At 51.9% G+C, this 18,047-nt stretch overlaps 2 protein-coding genes across 8 annotated transcripts in view; one reads left to right on the top strand and one right to left on the bottom strand.

The window, feature by feature from the left end:
- Positions 1 to 12,543, top strand: part of CEP250 (centrosomal protein 250) — a 53,476-nt gene extending 40,933 nt beyond the window's left edge. For 3 of the 7 annotated variants that reach the window (XM_032419424.1, XM_032419423.1, XM_032419422.1), the window contains exons 29-33: positions 2,386 to 2,478; positions 2,681 to 2,836; positions 3,303 to 3,404; positions 4,413 to 4,475; positions 5,860 to 9,363. In XM_032419424.1, the coding sequence (XP_032275315.1) occupies positions 2,386 to 2,478; positions 2,681 to 2,836; positions 3,303 to 3,404; positions 4,413 to 4,475; positions 5,860 to 6,123 (678 nt within the window). In that variant the 3' untranslated portion in view covers positions 6,124 to 9,363. Of the gene's footprint in view, positions 1 to 2,385; positions 2,479 to 2,680; positions 2,837 to 3,302; positions 3,405 to 4,412; positions 4,476 to 5,859; positions 9,368 to 10,229 lie in introns of those variants that run through there. The other 4 variants (XR_004301206.1, XM_032419427.1, XM_032419425.1 and 1 more) reach the window with 4 other exon arrangements.
- Positions 12,544 to 12,964: 421 nt separating this feature from the next.
- CUNH20orf173 (chromosome unknown C20orf173 homolog) lies at positions 12,965 to 15,001 on the bottom strand. Its single transcript, XM_032419934.1, has 4 exons — positions 14,684 to 15,001; positions 14,295 to 14,473; positions 14,049 to 14,214; positions 12,965 to 13,183 (listed from the first exon to the last, which is right to left on the bottom strand). The coding sequence occupies exons 1-4, from the start codon at positions 14,999 to 15,001 to the stop codon at positions 13,148 to 13,150; spliced, it is 699 nt and encodes a 232-aa protein (XP_032275825.1). The 3' UTR covers positions 12,965 to 13,147.
- Positions 15,002 to 18,047: the final 3,046 nt, after the last annotated feature.

The following is an 18,047-nucleotide window of genomic DNA, read 5'->3' as shown; positions in this document are numbered from 1 at the left end:
GGCTTGTGACGCCTCAGGGTGCCAGAGGGCGGAGATAGGTGGAATCCAGGGTATTGTGCTGATCTGAGGAGATATGGAGAGAATAAGACAGCTACAGTTCCTGCCCTCATAAAGCTTATAGTCTAGCAGATAAGCAATTAGAGTGCAGTGTCTGGTTCTAATTAGAGCCTCATTAGGGAAGTTTAGTGTGCTCTGAGCACAGAGAGGGCACCCAGCCGGCCTTTCCTAGTAGTAAATCCTGGAAGCCTTCCCAGTAAAAGCAGGGTTTAAGATTAGATCTGATTCGACCAGTAAGGAATTAGCCAAGCCCAAGTCTGGGAGGAGCTTTCTGGGGAAGAGGAAAGAGGGAGGAGAGCACGGGGCATCTGTACAAGGACTTCGGGCTGAATGGGACACAGAGGGGCAATTGGCAACAGACAAGGCAGCAGGGGCCCCATCGTTCAGGGCTTCTGAGTCGTGTCAAGGACCTGGGTGACCAGTGGGACCTGGATGAAGTGTTTGGGGCAGTGGGGGAGGGTGACACATCCGATGCAACAGTAGATCTGGGGAGACCAACAAGGACGCAGTCATCGAAGTCCCGGGACAGATGGTGACCTAAGACAGCAAGGGTGGACGGTGACGTGGGGGTAGGCCTAGAAGCTCACAGGACTCCTGGCAGTTGACTGGCTAAGAGACAGGGGAGTGAAGAAAGGGCAGAAGGAAACCAAACCCCCAGGTTTCTGCTCAATGGCAGGTTTCGGGAATACTATGGAATGGCAGTGGAGTGAGGGGCTTATGGGACCTGCAGGGGGTGACGTCCAGGGGGCAGGTCTGTAAAGTAATCTAAAGGAGAAGGATGATGCTAGGGATAGAGACTTGGGGTCCTCAGCAGTTAAGGACAGGTGCACTCCTCTAGGCGGAATATCGAGTGAGAAGAGAAGTGGACCTTAGGGTGCAGCGTTCAACCTTAAGGTCAGGGGCCATGTGTTAGTCCCTTTGCTTCTCCAGCACTGGGCACAAGGCCTGCACAGAGTAGGCAGTCAGGAAAGCAAGGTTGACTTTTGGCCATAGAGAGGCATTGTCTCTTTTGCCGAGAGGAACCCAGCCCATTTTTCCCAGGAAACTGACTCCACATCATGGGGCCTTGACCAGGGTTGAGCCCCAGAGAACCCCCTCCGTCATCTGAGACACACAGTGCTGCAGGGACTTACCTTCTGGGAGCAATATGCAGAGAAGGGGATCCATGAGTGAACTTTGGAGTCAAGTTCCTGGGTTTACAATACCATCCTACAGTCTATGGGCTGTGTGACCCTAGATAAGTGCCTTCACTTCTCTGACTCTTGGTTTCCTCTTCCATAAAATAGGGAATGACAGTACCAGCCCCATAGGGCCATTTGAGTATGAAATGAGATAATACATATAAAGTGCATAGGAAGGAAGCATTCGATAAGTAGAATTCCTTTCCTATTTCTAGGCTCATTCTTATAGGCACAGAACAAGTAAGGTCTGTTGCTGGGCAGGAGGGTTACCAAGCAGTATCGTAGCTCGGGTCAAGGTCCCCCTGCACTCCCCCCCAAACACTCAAGAACATCTTTCAGATGCAGCCCTTCATCACAGTGCTATCATTTCTTATTTTAAGCATTTTCCCTGCCATGCACGGTTACTCTTGCTTCCTTCCACAACAACCCTGAGAAGTAGGAATTATTATCTCCAGTTTATAGTTCAGAGAGGCCAAGTAATTTGTCCAAGGTCATACGGCCAGTCAGTGGCAGAACTAGATCTAGGGAGTCTGACTCCAGAACACAGCCTGTTGACTGCTGGGCGCTCCCTGTCTCCCAGATGACCTAAACCCATGTACACTCCCTTCCTCTTATCTGTCTCTTTTCTTGACCATTATCATTTATGAGACATACGGTGCCTAGAAAATATCTAGCACTGGGGTCCCCACTCATCAGGAGGGATTTAACCCCGGAGGCTTGATCTGTGCTTCATGGAGCATGTGGTCATTTTACAAATGAGGAAATTAGGTTTTGGAGCGAGCTCATATCTTCACCCAGGTCATATAGCCGGTAAGTAGTGACAGAATGCCCAGCTCTATGTGATCCCAGAGTCCATGCTCTTTCTACAACACCTCAGTGCTCCAGGTTGATGCTTAGCTTATGGAAGATCTCAAACGAGCCAGGTTTTAGTCCTAGCCCACCATGTATTTTTGAATAGACCCCTCTCTGCTTCTTTGCTTTGTCCATCTGTAAAATAAAGATTCTGCACTAGAATAGCTCAGAGTATCCAGGAACAATGACTATAACCTGATGAGAAAATTAACTGATTTTTATGAGGATGGAAGGTAGTGTGGGTCTGGATATGAGGTTGCCATGGTGTGATTTGCTCCACACCTTGATATCCCAGGATGAGTTGGAGCTCACCAAGCAGGCTCTAGAGAAGGAGCGGCTCCTCAGCCCTAGCTCAACCAGCAGAGCGGAACGGGGGCCCAGAGAAGAGGTAGGTGCACAGCTGGAAGAGGTGACCTGGGGGCCTGGTGGGAACCGTGGCCAGAAGGAAGCTTCTTTCCAGGGGCTTGTTCCCCTCCTTTGGGAATTGGGTCCCTGAAGCTCAGACCTGCCAGATTGGTCCCTTTGTCCTCTATCGGTTCCCCATCCGTCTAAGGGGCTGGCCAGGTGAGAGTCCCAGGTCTGTCCTGCAGGTGTCAGGAGTAGAGGCTGAGCCTGGTCTCGGCACGGAGGAGAGGCAGCTCTGGGGACAAAGGCTGGAACACCTGCAGGAAGCCGTGGCGCAGCTGGAGATTGACCGGAGCAGGCTCCAGCGCCACAACGTCCAGCTGCGGGTCACCTTGGAGCAGGTGAGTCCTCTCTCCTGTCCCCAGCTCCCACGTCTGGGGTCCGGTGCGCGGCACCTCCACTTCTCGTGTAGCCCCCAGGGCAGAGTGCTAACCTGTAGCCCGGGGGCCACATCCAGCACTGCCTTTTGCTGAAAAGCAGTGTTCGTGAGAGACTGCAACGGTGCAGTTGAGTAGTTGTGCCAGAGATCTGGTGGCCTGCAAAGCCCAAAATACTACAGAAAGCATTTGCTACGCCTGCTCGGAAGGCCTGAGAGGTGGGCCCTACCTCTTCGCCCCAGCAGCGTCTCTGCTCTCAGGGCTGCTCTGGCCTGCGCCCTCCTCCTCCCAGTTTAGCTTCTCGTGTTGCTGTCCCCTGCTCACACCTACACCCACAGCCGAGCACACACCGGCCTTCTCTCGCAAAAGGCAGTTCTGCTCCAGCCCCAGAGCCAAGCCAAACCCTGACTTCTCACCTGCATCCCGGCAGGTGGAGCGCGAGCGCAGGAAGCTGAAGAGGGACTCCATGCGCGCATCGAGGCCCAGCGTCCCGGAGGTCGGGGAAGCCACAGCTTCACCCCCCACACAGCAGGTTTGCCTCTTTTGCTTGATTGTAGCCTCCAGAGAGCCCACATCCGGCCACCAGAAACAGCCCCCTGCAGTGCCTGTCCCAGGCTACCCCACAGGGGGAGACGGCCATGTGAGCCGATCCGGGGAGCCCCCTCCTGGCTGGCTTCTGCGAAGCTCAGTCTGTCCCTGACCCAGGAAGGAGGCCCATCCTCAGTGGGTGGGGATGGAGTCACGGCTTGCAGCCCTACCTTCTCAGGAGCTCAGAAGGCCTTCCCTGATGTGTAACCTTCCTGCTTCCAGACCAGGGCCTCAGGCTCATCCAGGAGCGGGGCTCATCGGGCTTCTGGTCAGAATCCCAGGCGAATGGGTGTCGGATGGTGCTTGCCAGAACCTAATGTGCCTACGATCCTGATAGCAGCTTTGTGGGCCTCTCGGATCTCCTCCCTTGTAGTACTGAATTTACAAGATTAGAGTCCATGGTATTTCCTGGGACTAGACTCCCTTTTTGGGGTAAGGAATTGGGGGAAGACTCCCCAAACCAGCACTCTTTTAGCTGGGTTATGCCCATCAATAAACAGTGCTGCAGCCTGTCTGGGAGAGACTGCTTCTGGTGGCTGAGCATCTCCCAGCTCTCCGTTCCCCTTCCTTTATGAAAGCTTCCCAAGGGCAGGCACCTTGTCTTACTTCCTTTCTGCATCCCTAGCTCACAGCCCAGGGCTGGCACAGGCAGATGCGTGGCATACTTCTGTAAATGAAAAGGTGACTCAAAGAAGCCAATGCCAAAAGCCAAGCCTTTTGGATGTTCAGCATCAGGTCTCCATGGGCGTCATCCACTAGGCTGGCTTGGGCCCTCCTGGGCTTCCTTGCCCAAGGGTCAAGGTACCCTATGGAGTCCAGTCTGGTTTCGGGCACTTCTGGCCCATAGCCCTTACCTTGGCCCCCAGGATTGGGATGAGCTGGCTGAAGATGCCTATAGAACCCCCAGGGCGGGAAGGCCTATTCCAATAGGAATGGCATTTGTCTTCCATAGGATGGAAGGGGAGGACAGAAGGGCTCCTCAGATGCCAAGCACATCGCTGAACTGCAGAAAGAGGTATGTTCTAGAAGGATCAGCTTTCTAAGCCCCTTTTCCCTCCCTTGCAGTCAGGCAATAAGGCGTGAGTGTCTGCTGTGTGCTTGACCCTTTGTGCCCTTCCAGCGGGGAGACGGGAAATAGTTCCTCCCTCAGAGAACTTCAGTCTGTGTGGGAGGCAAGAAGAGCCCAGTCCCAACTCAACCTCCCATCTGCTTAGGGTGGGAGCGGGGAAGAAAGCATGCTTTAGACCCCCAGACTGCCAGGTTCCTACCTAGGAAGGAAAAGGAGAAGGAAGAGGGTTGAGGGGCAGACGGAAGATTCTGGGAGGCCAGAGGAAAGCAGACACAAGCATCCGGCCTCCTCTGCCCTCACATGCACCCTGCACGCAGGACTGTTGCCAGCACACCAGGCAGGGTAGCCGGGCACCAGCACCAAGATCCGTACCTCAGAGCTCGGCTCCAGCCGCCCCCCCCGAGAAAGCCAGGATCAAGGGCCTTCTTGCCTCATAGGCCGCACCTGAAGGCTCACCCTGTCTCTCAAGGCCCGGGAGTCATAAGAACTGTGGAATTTCTATTTCTGAGCCCGTTTCAGAAACTGACAGTCATTACTGGCAGAGCCTGACTATGCAGCTAGACCCGGCTATTAATTTGGATTCATACGAAGCAGCCCTGAGACGGGGCCCGGACTAGGGTGAGGCAAGGGAGGCACACAGGGTGAGAATTTAAGGAGATGCTCGCTGTCGACCTGGAGTCCCTCCTTCAATTTTACACCCCAGGTTCCTCTCTGCCTCACTTTAGTCCTGGCCCTGCCCTGAGCGCCCAGTAACCACCTCCTGGTAGTCTCAGTGTACTCATCCAAGAAACAAGGGCTCGTCACTGATTCTCAACCCTGGCTGCACATGAGAACCACCTGGGGAGCTTTGAAAAAATACTGATGCCCAGGGCTCACCGCAGTCTAATTAAGTCAGAGTATTTATCAAAAGCTCCCAAAGGGGCACAGTAGAGCTTCCTGCAGTGATTAAAATATTCTGTATCTTGATCGGAATAGCGGTTATAAGTGTGTATGTACATGATCAAACTCATCACAATGTGCACTTGAAATCCCGGCATTTTATTACATATAAATGATCCCTCAATAAAGTGGATGAGTAGTTCTGTTGTTGCTGTTGTTTTTAAGGTCCCTACTTGAGTCTCCTATGCAGCCAGGGTGGAGAATCACTGGATTTCCAGTGACTCCCAAGGGCCCTCGCCCCAAACACCCTAGAGCCTGATCCTGAGATTTGTGTGTGGTAGTTGATTCAAATGCTCTCTCCCAAGAGCCCCAAGAGCGGAGCAGGGGGGGACTTGGGGCAGCTTCAAGGCCCTTAATTACTCTTTCCCTCTTGGTTCCCCCCCCCCCCCAGGTGGCCCTGCTGCGAGCCCAGCTGGCCTTGGAGCGGAAGCAGAGGCAGGACTACATTGCTCGCTCGGTGCAGACCAGCCGTGAACTAGCGGGCCTGCACCACAGCCTCTCCCACTCACTGCTGGCCGTGGCCCAGGCCCCTGAGGCCACCGTCCTGGAAGCCGAGACCCGCAAGTTGGACGAGTCCCTGACTCAAAGTCTGACATCCCCAGGGCCAGTCCCGCTGTGCCCCAGCCCCGGCACTACCCAAGCCATCTCCAGATAGCAGCCACAGTGAGGGCAGGATCCGGGCCAGCCTGGGACTACACGGACGGACAAATGCTTGTCGTAGCCCAAGGAGGAGGGAAGGAAACCTGCAAGGCTGGGGAAAGGCCCCGGCTCACATGGGAATGAGGCAAGTCACAGCTGCCTGTGGCCCACAGAGTCACCTAGAGGAGTTTCGCTCTGGCCAAGGGGCGTCTGCTGCCTCTTGTCTCGAATATATTATCCCAGCACCTCACCGAATCTTTCTCCTCCCCGCCAACAATAAACCCCGCGTCTCTGCCTTTGTTCCCTGCTGCTGTCTCCACTTCGTCACTGGGCCGCCGCAGCACAGCAGGGCATCTGCGAAGGAAGGATTTGCTAAAGATTCCTGTCAGGTGGCATGAATTTGCTGTCTGCCTGCATTCTGACAGAAGGCAACAAGACAAAGCCCCCGTCCACAGGGAGCTTGAGTCCAGTTGGCAAGAACACTCATCGATGAGTCACAGACCATTCTCTGTGCTGACAAGAAGTGCATAGAAATTCCGGGGACCGAGGAAGGAAGGCATGAGCTGACCCTTGAAGGATGGAGGAGTCCGGCGGGGTTGCTAACCTTGCTGGTGAGATGGGTCGGCCTGTGGCAGAGCGTGCTGGGGCTGAGGTTGGATGGGGAGGCAGGGAGATTATAGAGGGCCTTGGAATCTAGATTTGAACTCATGGATAATGAGAACCATCATATGTTCTTGACTTAAAACAAGTTCTAGGGCTTCAAAAACACTGAGCTGACCTTTGGCTAGTCGGTCTCTGGAGTTCAGACACTCCATCTGGCCTCATCCCCCTTCTGCTCTGGGTGAATGCCCTTGGCGTCCCTTCCTGGGCATACCAACGGGGACCAACTCTGGTCCCCTGTAATCCAGCCACGTGTCAAGCCAATAAAGAGGATAGACAATGGCAGAATTCGTCACTTATGGACTGACCCTGGTGGAGGTACCCTGGACTGAACCTCGTTCACTGGCTTAAGACATGGTTGGCGACTTCTTCGAAGCCTAAGAGAACAGTTTTCTTTAAAGAAGCTGGGCTTGGCCTTCCTCTGGCCCTTCAACTGTAATCTGGAATCTCCTAAGCCTGAGGATGGAGCTAAGGCCCAGTTCAGAATGTGGGGGTTTGAGAGCAGCACTCCACTCCCCCAAACCTACTTACTCAGGGGTCAGGCCCCTCGTATTCCACTGCATCACACAGAGCGGATGGGGGGGCTGTTCACCACAGCCGAAGCTTTGTTCCAAAAACTCATGGTATGGGACTCCGCAACAGATGCTTAGTAAAAAGTTGCAGTTTAGAACCCCCTCCCCCAGAACTAGATCTGGGGCCCCAGAGATGCTGGGCTCTGGGCGCCACCTCTAGTCAGTTTCCCTGTGACTGAGAATCCTCACCTGGCCTTTTCTGTGCTCGGAGTTCTCAGGGACAAACAGGACTTCTCTTGGTTCCTTACTTTTTGGTCCTTCGCTTCCAGTTCTTTAGCTTAGAGAAGAGTGTGGACCTTCCAGACAGGACCCAACCTTGCCTAAGGGCATCGGGCCAAAGCTTCCTCTCCTTCTCCTCATCACATGCCACAGCGAGTCGGTGGTTGGGAAATGTCCCTGACCAACTAGGTCTTGTGGATGTACTTGAGGACGGTGAAGTTGGTCACTAGAACCCTGAGGGAAAAGGTCAGAGCTGAGCGCAGAGGTCTCCTTTCACAAAATTTTCTCCTCCCACCTTCTCCTCATCTGTTTTGCTAGAGGCTGGTACAGGCCAGAAAGTCCTGAGAGTAGGAGGGGACAAGAGCTGAGCCAGAGTCTGGGCCACGTTCTTGTTCCTGGGGAGTGCCTGGGTCTGGTGGGTGCAGCACCCCATTCTCTCAACAAGTCTCCGAACTTGGCGTGTTAAAACAAGGATCACCAGAGCACAACCTAATTACCTTGCCTCCTCTGCTTCCCTACTTGGGACTAACAGCAGCTTAAAGGTAGAAAAGCTGCCTAGCATGAGGTAGGGAAGGAAAAACTGGTTATATGTTAGCAAGGAGGGTGGGGAGCGCACAATCACAGGCGGTAGAGTGACGGCAAGATCAACATTTACACCAAAAAGCCAAGGGCTGTCCGCTCCAGGCCTGGCCTCCGCCAATCACACCACCTGATGAAAGTTGCCCTTGTCCGCCTTGGCTCAAGACCCCTGCAGTCCACACTACATCTGGAGGCTTCAGCAGCGCCTGGATATTCTTGCCAGCTCACGGACGTTCTCGGGTCCTTTATGTGCCCGTAGGCTCTGTTTGTTGCCCGTGTTCCCTGAACCTAAAAACGGGGCCTGGTTCATTCTGCAGAGATAGGAAGTCAGGAGGGCACTGGGGCTCACAGGCCAGCCCTGCTCACCACCCTCACCCCCCCACCCCGGGACACAGTGTGGTGCTCATCGGTGGAGGTCCCATGGCTCGAAGACTGCAGACTCCCCGAGTCCCGCGCTGTTCAGTGCAGGACTGGCGTGGGCAGGTCTTGGAGTTTTGCTGCGGCCTGGGGATCAGCTGAAATAGTTCCTCCTTGGCCTGCTGGCCTGGGTGGGGTCTCCCAGCATCGGTGCCTACGGAGAAGAGCACAGACCACTAGCCGCTTGACCTCCATGTTCTCACACAGAGGAGGCTGGACTTCATCGGAGTAGAGAAAGGAGTCAGGGAGGAGATAGAGCCCAGGAGCTCTGGGGATGGTGGTCTCCAGCTTCATGAGGAGCTTCGGGGCCCATCTGGAAGCACTGGTCAAACGAGGCAGACAGCCTGCCGGTGAAAGCGGGCTATGCAGATGCAGCGCCATGGTGAGCAACCTCAGAGCCTCTCCAGCTCTGGGGCCGTGAGAAGTACCTGTGGGCCTGGGGATACTTCACCCACAAAAGCATCAGGGCAACTCCCAGGCTAAGACTTTGCATGCAGGCCTCCTCTGAGCCCATGAACAGGTCCCTTTTCAGCCAGCTGGTTGTTGAATTGGTCTTTGGACAGGGGACACCTTCATGCGTTGTGTCCCCCCACCCCCAGCCCGCAATACCTCACCTCCTACCCCGTGACCCACTGACCACCTGTTCACTCCCCAGGCCCGGGGAAGGGAGCAGCTGAGCTCCGTGCAAACGCTAGCCCTGAAGAGCGGGGGTCTGTGGCACAAGGAGGCAGGGGCCCGGAAGAGCAGGGACAGTGGCGCACGGAGGCGGGGGGCCGGAAGAGCGGGGGCAGTGGAGCGCGGGGGTGAGGGGTCGGAAGAGCAGGGGCAGTGGCGCGTGGAGGCGGGGGGTCGGAAGAGCAGGGGCAGTGGCGGGCGGGGGCGAGGGGTCGAAAGAGCAGGGGCAGTGGCGCGCGGAGGCGGGGGATCGGAAGAACAGGCAGGGGGTGGGAAGAGCAAGGGCAGTGGCGCACCGAGGCTGGGGGCCGGAAGAGCCGGGGCTGTCAGTGTGCCGCAAGCAGCGACGTCCCCTGTGTGATCCTCCAGCACAGTGGGGAAGGAGTGCAAGCTCAGCTCTGCTCACCACACTTAGAAAGTAGACAAGGGAACATGAAGAACATAGGGTCTTATTTGGGGCCCTGGAATTTCCTCCCATCTACCCTGCTGGAACCCGGGTTTGCCTAGACCCCAATGGAGGTGAGGCTCAGAAGGGAGGCTCCTCCAGAGAAGGTAGAGCTGTACTCCCGGGTCCCATGGGTCTCACCCAGTTCGTTTATATGGGTAATCTGTCACGATGTGGACATGGTGACCTTCCTTCTTAGTCCTTTGTTAACCAATGTTAGCAGCTTCTTATATGCCTTCGTGAGGCCCGAAGCTTGACACAGGTGGGAAGGCTTGGAGGTAAAAAGGTGAATGAGTCAGGGGTCCGAGGAGAGTGCGTTTCCCCGCTAGCGGGGTGCATCGTGTCCCACTGAGAGTGGCTGCTCTCTGATCTCAGCACATGGCCTTGTGTGTGGAGGCGGGGAGGGAGATGAGAACTTGTATTCAAATTTGGTTCTTCCTAATTACCGCTAGTTGTTGAGGTGAGGGGATCAGGGAAGGCTTTTATCCGGTGCCTGATAATCCATACATCACTCTTATACCTCCTATCTTGGTTTCCTGTCATAATCTCTCCTAGATCTGAGTATTCCAGCCCTACCCGGCAGCTCCAAGAGTCTAAGGCTCGTGGCAGGCCAAGACTAGCCTCACATTCTAGCTGGCTGATTCCCTGGCCTTCTGGTGTCGCACTGTGGCTTAACAAGTTGTACTGGAGTGGATGTAACTCCCTTCTCTGTGTAAGGGCCCACCTCTTGTCTGCCCAACTCCAAATATAGAAACCTTGTGGAGAAAATGGGCTGCTTGCTGCCCCTGCCCCTAATCCAGCTCTTCATTCTCTTGGCAAATACTCATTAAACCTGCGTGTCACAAAGCTGCACAATGAGCACTGAAAAGAAGAGCTCTTCTCCAGGGAAGGCACGCCTGGACATATACAAACACTCGCAGAATGACCTGGAGGTCCAGAAGAGACTCACTGGCCGCTCGTTGAAGCCAGAGAAAGTGTCACAGAACATCTTGGTGGACGAGAGGGCTGGAGAGCCCTTTCAAAGTGTTTCCAAGCTGATTGGATGGATACCCTGGGTTTATGGGGTCCAGGGGTGCGCCTGTGGGTCCCAAGAACAATGGCAGGCTCTTGGAGCTCTAACCAGCTAAACCACTCAAGTCAGACCTTCCTGACCAGAGCAGAAGCATCAGCCACAGGTGAACATCAAGGCAGCCCATGAGCCTAAAATCCACCATGAAGGCTTCATTACTGTCCCACGCTCATGGCCAAGTGGCCAGCTGACTCAGACACCAAACACTGGGAAAGGTAGGAAGCTGTGGTCACCGACTTCACCAGCACCCCACTGTGCTGGCCACCTCCTTCACGGTCACCTGCTAAGCTCTACAGGATTCGCCCCTAGAGGCTGAGGGGAGGGAGGGGAGAGGCAACATTTGGTGTATCCTGTGGCCTCCCTGGAGGAGAAGGGGCTGATGCCCCATGGGGTTCTTCATGCCAGCCCGGTATCAGGGACCCCAACACAAAAGTCACATTGTGAATTCCTGCATGGAGGCCTTGTGGATAACCGCCTTCCCCTTGGCATTCAGCCCAGGGCCCCTCAGACAAGGGAGGGCTTGGAAATCAAGTGTAATGGGGACGGGAATAAAACAGGCAAGACTGTGTGGCAAGGCCGGTGTGGGGCACCTCTCTGAGATGGGGGCCTCTCTTGGCGCTGCAGCATTGCTGGGCAGGAGGCAGACAGGGGAAAGGAAGAGCCTCCTGGCCCCTCGTGAGAAAAGAATCTACAGGAAAACTTCGTGATGTGGTTAAAAGTACATTTCTGTCCACTCAAACTTTTTTTTTCTCCACAGATTTTGGTTTCATTTATTTAAAATGAAACCAGTGCATGCACCTGGTTACAAAATTAAGTAGAAAAGAAGGTAGCAGTTTCCCATCCAATTATTTTCCAACCTCTCTCCGGGGACAGCCAATGCTTGAAGACTCTATTTTTGTAGTGGATAATGTTATTCCTCTAAATAATATGTTTATATGATGTCATGATGGGTCCAGTACCTAGAATAACATGACGATGGGCTGGGGCACTGCTCACACCTTTGGGGATTTTTGGACTCTGGCTCCACGCTAGACCAGCCGGTATGCTGCCGCGACCTTGGGGAGGCGGGTACGTGTGCGCCTGGTCATATGAGGGTGTATGCATTTTGTTCGTGTGTGTGTGCTTATTGGGCAGACAGGGAGGTCGAATGTAGTGGATATTTGTTTTACACACCCAGCAACCGCACACCCTCATTGACTGAGGCTATTTAGTTGCCTTGAACCACCGTTTCTACAAAGAAAGCAGGACAAATGCTTCCCCCTCCCCAGTTGATGTAATAGTCTCCGCCAACAAATTGTTTTTATTTCTGAGTCTCATTATGGACTCGGGATTTTTTATGTATTCCCTGTGAGTCCATCACGACAAGTGCTATTTTTGATGTTCAGATCTTCCCAACTTTGAGGTCTGGGTTTTCCTTCTACTTTTCCTGTCCAGACTTGGAATCTTTCCACGGGAAAGAAGTGTTTAGAAAACAAAATCTGAGTTCCGGGATTGATCATTGCTACTGGTATGTTCAGGCTTTTAGACCGTTCAGATGCCAGAGCAGAAAATGTATTTGGAAAATCGTGAGTTCACGGTGGTGTTGGTTTCACAACAGTGTGTACTTAATGCCCTGGAACTGCACGCTTTAAAATGGTTAAAATGGCAAATGTTATGTATATTTTGTCACAATAAAAAATAACTTAAAAATTGAGTTTATAATGATATTTCCAGTTTGAATTTAATGTCACAGGGTTTTTACTCTACCTGTCTGACTTTGTATTTGGTTCCTAATAATATTAATATAATTACTTATTTACTTTATTCCACGATAGTCATCATACAGTTTCAAAAATAATACCAATATTATAATAAATCTACTGAATGACGTTTAAAATTTCTTTGTAGGCCTTTTTGTACACAGAATATATCCTGCAAAGGATACACAGTGTACTGAGTTCCAAAGGAACTTGAAATAATTCTTTTCTCTGGTGCTTGTGTTATTAATTTGATATACGGTTAGATCCATTTGATTTGTTCTCAACTTTAGGGTTTGCTTGTTTCCCCTTTTCATTTGATTATATTTATTGGTTATATATATATTTATTGGTGATATATATATATATATAGTGCTCTTAAGAATCTGGAATAGAATGTAGCCCTCTAATACCACCAGGAATCCAATGAGAGAAATAAGCTATAGTTTTATTTAGCAGCAGATCTGTATCTGGGGTCCCCTTTCTGACGCTCCATGGTCCCCTTGACTACCTGTCAGCTCCAGGGGGCTGAAGAGGTTGGAAAACATGCCAGCAGTAGATAACAACCTTCCCCTCACACTGCAGCTTGAGGATGACCTTCTGTTCTTCTTTGAAACTGTGCATGTTATTCTCGAACCAATATTTATCATACCAGTAATGGGACCACCTCATGAGCTGGTCTGTCCCCAAACCAAATAAGGCACCTGGGAAAGAGGATAAGACAGGAGAGAGCCACAGGGTCACAGGCTGGATCCTGTCCTGCCCCCATGTCCGCCAGTCACCCTTCAGCACTCATTTAACATCTAGTGTGATAGGCTTCCTCTTAGAGCTGGGAGAGCAGAGCTCACCTTCTCCAGGGAAGACACACTCTGAACACACAGTGTGACCCCGGAGCCCAGCAAAGAGAGCATCAACTAGCTGCTCCTCCTCATATTGGAGGAAGAGAGGACTCCCCAGGGAGACAAGAGAAGGGCATTCCAGGCTGAGGCAGCAGTGTGTGAGAAGCAGGAGGCAGCTGGTGTTTGGGGAACACCAAGAAGCCCAGTGTGTGAGCCTGGGAGAGAGGAGGGGAGGGGAGGGGGTCAGATGATGCAGGGTCTTGAAATTTTTAGACTCTATACCTCTATGAGAAATAGACCAGAATCTTTCCTAACCTGGTCACGGGTGTGCAAGGCACAGAACAGAGCCATGAGCCCCAGGAATGTGTACTGACCCTGATCAGCCAGCCAGTTGCCCTGGTTATACCTGAGGAAGGTGGGGCTGATCACCAGGAGGTGGGGAAGAAGGGAGAGGGGGCCAACCTGGGCCCCGCAGCCCACAGCCCCGTCTTACTCCCTCCTGTCCCCTTACCTGGTCTTTTCTGCCTTCCATTCCACTAGGGAACAGGACCACCTTCCAGAATCTAAGAGAATTGGGAGGTGGGGGAGTTTCAGCAGTCTGAGACCTGCGAAGGTTCTGCAGGTGCCCCTAATAAGCCAGCAGAGGGTCTCCCTGGAGCCCCTCTGTCCTCCCCTGCAGTGCCCTCCCCTGACCCCCGCACCAAGAACGTCTGGGTTCCCAGACCATCACCTCCTCACTCGGGGCATCTGAAGTCCACGCCAGACCAGAAAGCTTCAGCAGCAGCAGCACCAGCTGTCTCCAGGAGCCCCGGATGCTGGTGTTCCAGGAATAGACGAAGCGTCCTGTGGTTTGGTTCCCCGCCGTCTCAAAGCCCTGGGCACGGCCCTGGCTCATCCTGGGAGGGAGAGCAGGAACTGCCAGCACTCTGAGGGCAGCCCTGACCTTCCCATGCCCTGCCCTCTCCCCAGCACCCACCTGAAGGCTGCGGTGCACTGGTTGACGTTGTGGCTGAGGCCAGAGGCCCGCAGGGTCGTGGGGTACCCCACCAAAGCACAAGTCCCACAGTAGAGATGGAAATGGCTCACTGAGGGCCTGGGAATCACCTTGAACAGCTTCTCCCACATTTGGCCAAGCCCACTTGCTGAGTTCATGCCCTGGAAACAGCAGAAGGGAGATTGGGGGCTGGGACCTGGGTATCACCTGGTAGCGGGCGAGGCCCCGTGCTGGCGGTCAGGGGTCGAGGCCATGTAGATGAGAGGTGCGCTAAGCCAGGGCCAAGGGCAGGGGCTTGGGTGGGAAAGTGGGACATGGGCTAGGCCTTGGAAGGACAAGGGGTGGGACTGGGCTCGGGGTTCACCACTGACCAACCACCAGAGCACAGGGGTCAGGGACTCTGTCGCCCCAGTCAGGTACTCCACGGTCTTCCCATAGCATGCAGCAAACCCGTTCCCCTCTCCAACTCTGTGGTGCCGGAGGGAGGAGTTTAGCATCTCAGATGGGCAGCCACTTGTCCTGAGTTTGAGCCAAGGGCGGTTGCAGTGCAGTGGTACCAAGACCATCAGTTTCTCCTGGGGGGCCGATTCAGGTCTAGGATCCAGACACGGGGCCATCAGCCACAAGAGGAGCACCCAGAAGACCCACAGGACAAAAATCTGCCACAAGTGCTTCACGTTCGGCCACATGATGGGTCCCGTGGCAGGCAGCACACCGACTTCTCTACCTGGGACTGGGAAGGAGGAGGAACTGAGGCCCCAGCATCTCTCTGTCCCATCGGCCCCCAGGGCTCCCGAACCCTCCACACCACACCACCTCCCAGCCCATCATCTCCTGCCTCCCTATCCACTTGCTCACCTCCAAAGAGGACTGTGGCTGGCCCTGGGATGGAAGGTGCTAGGGCAGAGAGATAACATATGGTGGGTCCTGTATCCTCCCCACAGGAGGACGGCTTAGCCCTCAGGGTGCTCCTCCGCCAGTTATACCATAGACCTCATCACAAAGTACACATTGTGACCTCCATCCTGTAGCCTGCCTGGGCATAGCCGCCACCCTATCCGGTCTGCGATACACCAGCATCTACACTGAATTTAAGACCCATGAGGACAGGCACGAACCCGTCTGTCTTTTTTAGGTCTGCATCCCTAAGACTTAGAATCATTTAGTAAGTATGTATGGGATACACGAGCAGAGTTGAGAGGGAACTTAAATACTAGTTAGTGTAAGTGTGATGCCCCCTCTCCAATGGTGTGACTTCGGCTCAGACCTCTCTTCTGTTCTCCAGACCTCATACCCAACAACCTAGTGGTCTTCCGCTTAGATGTCTCAGAGACCTCTCCTGCGGAACAAGCCTGAGGCTAAACTCATGATTTTCCCTTTAAACCAATCCCTTCCCAAGACTCCTCCATCTCAATAAATGTCCCGCCAGTCACCAAGTTGCTGAAGCCAGAAACCCACGTGCTCTCCTGGAGTTCTCCTTCTCCTAGGATTTCCAAAACCATTTTCCATCCAGTTGTTTCTGTCTCCACCTTCTTCTTACCACCTTCTTCATCTCCACTGCCACCCGCTTAATTTAGTCTTCACCGGCGGAAGATACTAAAAAACAAAATGACAGGGATCCTGGGTGGCTCAGTTGGTTGAGCGTCCGACTCTTGATTTCAGCTCAGGGCATGATCTCAGGGCCATGAGATCAAGCTCCACGTCGGGCTCCATGCCCAGCTTAAGATTCTCTCTCTCCCTCTCCTTCTGCCCCTCCCTCCTCTCTCTCTCTCAAAAAAAAAAAAAAAAAGGCAAATTTTGAGTTGTTTTTAAGGTTTTAGAAAAAAAAGTTCAGAAACCATTTTTTTTTTTTTAATCAAAATGTTTTCTTCCATGGGATGAGAACAACAAAACAGTTCAATCTCAACTAATGGAAATCTGCACTGGGTATTTTATAACTTTTAAAACAATTCATCAAAAAATTTTGAGTAAGGCCTGTAGTTTAATTAATTGTATTGTACCAATGCCAGTTTCCTGGTTTGGACAATGTACTGCTGGTACAATATGGTAAGATGCTACCATTAAGGGAAACTGGGTGACAGGTACATAGGACCTCTCCTATTTTTGCAATTTCTTATGTGCCTATAGTTATGTAAAAATAAAAAGTTGTGGTTTTTTTTTTTTAAGATTTATTTATTTATTTTAGAGAGACAGAGACAGACAGCGGGGGAGGGGCAGAGGGAGAGAAAGTCCTAAGCCAACTCCTCGCTGAGTGCAGAGCCAGACTCGGGCTGGATCTCACAACCCTGAGATCATGACCTGAGTCAAAACCAAGTCGGACACTCAACCGACTGCGCCACCCAGGCGCCCCTCAAGATGAAAAGTTTTTTAAAACCCTCCAGAAAAAGATGCATAGTAAGCTTTATTGCAGTTTCCTTTATAACCAGTCATAGCTTCTTTATTCTGCTAAAACATTCAAAAAATTACCTTTGCAACCCTTTTAAAGCGTACAGTTCCGTGACATTTAGTACATTCCCAGTGCTGTACAGCCACCACCTCCATCTAGTTCTAGAACGTACTCATCCCCACAAAAGGCAGCTCCATTCCCATTAAGCAATCAATCCCCATTTTCCTCTTCTCCAGCTGCTAGCAAGGTAGGACTTTTTTAAAAGTTAAAACATCTTGGACCATTAGCTTTGCTTCTCTTTTTAACAACTTTGTTGAGGCACAATTTACGTGTCATAAAATTCACACATTTTAAGTTCAATGATTTTCTAGTAAATTTGTACAGTTGTGCAAGCATCACCACAACCCGGTTTAAAACATTTCCATCAGAGACACCTCATTCACATTTACTGTCAATCCCGCTCCTCATTCCAAGCAACCTCTCACCCACTTCCTCTATAGATTTGCCTTGTTTGATCATCTCATATAAATAGAATCACACAGTGTGTAGTTTCTTAGATCTGACTTCTTTTTCTAGCATAATGTTTTTGAGGTTTATATTGTAGCAATATTGCCTATCATTAATTCTGGCTAATTCTTAGCCATACATTTCAAATACTGCCTCTCCTTCCTTCCTTCTTACTACTTTCTCCTACTGGAACTCCTATTAGTCAGATGCTGTATTTCTTCAGTCTGAATCTCTCATAGTTATGATTTCATTTCTCTATACTATATTCAGCTCTTTCAGTTTAATATTCCTCTCTTCGACTGTCTAATTGGCTGTTTAACTCTCCCCCTGATTTTCTAACTTAAATTACTGTATTTTTCATTTCTAGAAATTCTTTTAAATTTTAATTTCTTTTCCTGTTTTTGTTTGTTTGTTTGTTTGTTTGTTTGTTTGTTTTTAAGAGAAGTGGGAGAGGGGCAGAGGGAGAGAATCTGAAGCACGCTCCATGCCAGCACGGAGCGTGATGTGGGGCTCAATCTTACAACCCTGAAATCATGACCTGAGCTGAAATCAAGAGTCAGACACTTAACCGACTGAGCCACCCAGGTGCCCCAAATTTTAATTTATTTTCAAGTCTTCCTGGTGTGATACCATTTTTACATCTTTATTGTTTCTTATATGTTGTTAATTATTCTAAACATAGTGGGGGTTTTTTTTTGTTTTTGTGGTTTGGGTTTTTTGGGGTTTTTCTGTCAGAGAGAGAGAGAGAGAGCACAAGCAGGGGGAATAGGCAGAGGGAGAAGCAGGCCCCACCCCCTGCTGAGCAAAGAGCTAGATGTAGGACTTGAGCCCAGGACCCTGAG

The sequence above is a fragment of the Phoca vitulina genome, unplaced genomic scaffold (genome assembly GCF_004348235.1).
Source record: "Phoca vitulina isolate PV1807 unplaced genomic scaffold, GSC_HSeal_1.0 scaffold22, whole genome shotgun sequence".
NCBI lineage: Eukaryota > Metazoa > Chordata > Mammalia > Carnivora > Phocidae > Phoca > Phoca vitulina.
This window is presented reverse-complemented; position numbering and strand designations above follow the sequence as displayed.

Bases quoted from the DNA above. Each gene is read 5' to 3' on its own strand.
- CUNH20orf173 (XM_032419934.1), bottom strand. From the start codon at position 15,001: ATGTGGCCGAACGTGAAGCACTTGTGGCAGATTTTTGTCCTGTGGGTC. The intron at 14,474-14,683 runs GTCAGTGGTGAA...TGCTGTTTCCAG, and splicing joins CCCCTGTGCTCTGGTGGTTG to GGCATGAACTCAGCAAGTGG. The intron at 13,184-14,048 runs GTGATGGTCTGG...CCTCTTTCCCAG, and splicing joins CAGATGCCCCGAGTGAGGAG to GTGCCTTATTTGGTTTGGGG.